General features: G+C 63.1%; 1 protein-coding gene across 1 annotated transcript in view; it reads left to right on the top strand.

Annotated features, from left to right (window-relative positions):
- Nucleotides 1–2,025, top strand: part of NAGA (alpha-N-acetylgalactosaminidase) — a 7,310-nt gene extending 5,285 nt beyond the window's left edge. Inside the window, exons 7-9 of the mRNA XM_007941786.2 lie at nt 82–279; nt 1,337–1,480; nt 1,891–2,025. Coding sequence (XP_007939977.1) covers nt 82–279; nt 1,337–1,480; nt 1,891–2,025 — 477 coding nt within the window. The remainder of the gene's footprint in view (nt 1–81; nt 280–1,336; nt 1,481–1,890) is intronic.
- The last annotated feature ends 301 nt before the right edge of the window (nt 2,026–2,326 follow it).

The following is a 2,326-nucleotide window of genomic DNA, read 5'->3' as shown; positions in this document are numbered from 1 at the left end:
CCCCGTCTTCTCTTGCATTGGCCTTTCACTGGGGCTGGCTCCGTGTTGGCCTCCCTGCTGACTGCCCCCCCTGCCTGACAGCTACTCATTGGGAACTTTGGCCTCAGCTTTGAGGAAGCCCAGTCTCAGATGGCCCTGTGGACGGTGCTGGCGGCACCCCTGTTCATGTCCACGGACCTGCGGACCATCTCACCCAGGGACATGGACATCCTGCAGAATCCGCTCATGATCAAAATCCACCAGGACCCCTTAGGCATCCAGGGGCGCAGGATTCTCAAGGTATTAGGGAGTGGGGGAGGGGAGGGCTGAGGAACTGGGCCCTGCTGGCTCAAGGTGGCAATCCTGGGGTCATGGAGGATGGACCTCTGAAACCCGCCAGCCACCTCCAGGGCCGCCCTTCTTATCCCATGTGGTGGGGACTCTGCCCAGGGCTGCTCCAGCGGCCTCCTCGTGCCTGAGTGAGCGCTGGGCCAGAGCAGGGCAGCTTCGGGGACTCGAGGAAGGGAGGTGACCACCACATGTGTGCCCATAGGGACCTGAGCCCCTCAGTGTGGAAGCCCCGGCTTCTGTGTGAGCCTGTGACGTCACACCGAACTAGGCTTTCCTCCAAGGGGTTGTTTTAGCCAAAAATAGTACATCTGGGGCCACTACTGCTGCGGGTGGTGCTCCTGCCCCAACTCGTGTTGCCTGTTTGCCGAGCAGCTGCTTTTCCAGCAAGCTGGCTACATTCCCTGATGAGAAAACAGAGATGTACTGAGTTGAGTTGCGGTAACTCCAAGGTCGCACAGCTGGCGGGTGTACGCAGTGTCACCGCAGTGTCCCCGCCAAGCCTGGGCTCTTAGCGTGAAGCCCTGCCTGTCCAGGCCACAGGACCTGAGGAGGAGCGGGGTGGAGCTGGGCCTGGGAACGTTGGCGGCGGCGCTCACCTCCTGGCCAGCCCCACCCTGACCCTCCCCAGCCCCCCCAGGCAGAGTGCACCGCCCAGCCTCCCCCTCAGCACCCACAGCCATCTCAGGGCCAGCGGTCACAGGGTTCGGTTCCCGTTACGTCACTGGTTCTGCGTTTGTCCCTCCTGTGAGCTCTGTGAGACAGCACTCCGTGTGCCATCTGCCTCCATCCTGGCCTGGGGCCTGGCAGGAGCGGGTGCTGCCGGGTGTCTGCTGCGCCGGGGAAGCAGGAAGGCAGGTTTAGGTGGGCTGGGCTGGAGGGCCGTGGTGTCTTCGCTAAGTCTCTCTGAGACGGAGCGTGGGCTGGGGGCACTCAGAGCTCCACTGGGGAAGAGACTTGGGGACCCGCCTGAGCAGGGCCCCCATCAGTAGCCATGTTCCACATGCAGGAAAAATCCCACATTGAGGTGTACATGAGACCACTGTCCAGCGGGGCCAGCGCACTGGTCTTCTTCAGCCGCAGGACGGACATGCCTTACCGCTACCAGTCCTCCCTCGCCAGGCTGAACTTCACCAGCTCCCTCGTGTACGAGGTAAGGCCTCTGCGCCCCCCGCCCACCTCTGAGGCCTTCACTTTCCCTGGATGGCGTTGGGGGCTGAGGCCACTCCTTGCTCTCACGTGGCCCCTGCTGAGCTGGGGGCCGGGTGCCCCTCTGGAGGCTGGCTGTGGGAGGGCTGTAGCTGACGTTTCCCACCTGCCCGAGCAGACCTGCCCTGCGTACACAGTCCCGTTGGCCTCGGAGGCCACGTTCGTCCCTCAGTGGACGGCTGTTGCTGGCCCTTTCTCACCGTGGAGGAGTGACCGGAAATGGGGCTCCCACCTCTGGAGGGCATCGTGGGAGACCCAGCACAGAGAGGCCACCATGCAGGCTTCTGCGTCCTCCGAGGGGTCTCCACACAGCCAGTCTCTCAGCGGCGCTGGTGATGTCCCTCCCCTCTACAGGCCCAGAACGTCTACACGGGTGACATCATCAGTGGCCTTCGTGATGAAACCAACTTTACGGTGGTCGTCAACCCCTCAGGGGTGGTGATGTGGTACCTGTATCCCACCAAGGACCTTGAGACGCCCTGGCAGTGAGAGGCTGGCTGTGCGACAGGCTATGACCCTGGAGTCTCACCACGGCGAGTTGGCTCCCTGTTGCCGCCACCCCTGCACTACGCCCTGACCTTATACTCCAGGGGCAGTCTCAGAGCCAGGTTCCACACCCTGCCCAGACGTGAACACAGTGGGAACTTGTCCTGGGGCAGGTTTCCGTGGCTTGCCGGCCTCTGCCTTGTCTGGATGGCCCCACAGACTCGCTGCACAGCTCAGCCAGCCTCTGAGCCCCCACAGGCGGACGCTGGTGCCCAGCCTCTGACTCTCTTTGTCACTGTGGAGT

Source organism: Orycteropus afer, unplaced genomic scaffold (assembly GCF_000298275.1).
Source record: "Orycteropus afer afer isolate SDZICR_OR568_19922 unplaced genomic scaffold, OryAfe1.0 scaffold00083, whole genome shotgun sequence".
Lineage (NCBI taxonomy): Eukaryota > Metazoa > Chordata > Mammalia > Tubulidentata > Orycteropodidae > Orycteropus > Orycteropus afer.
This window is presented reverse-complemented; position numbering and strand designations above follow the sequence as displayed.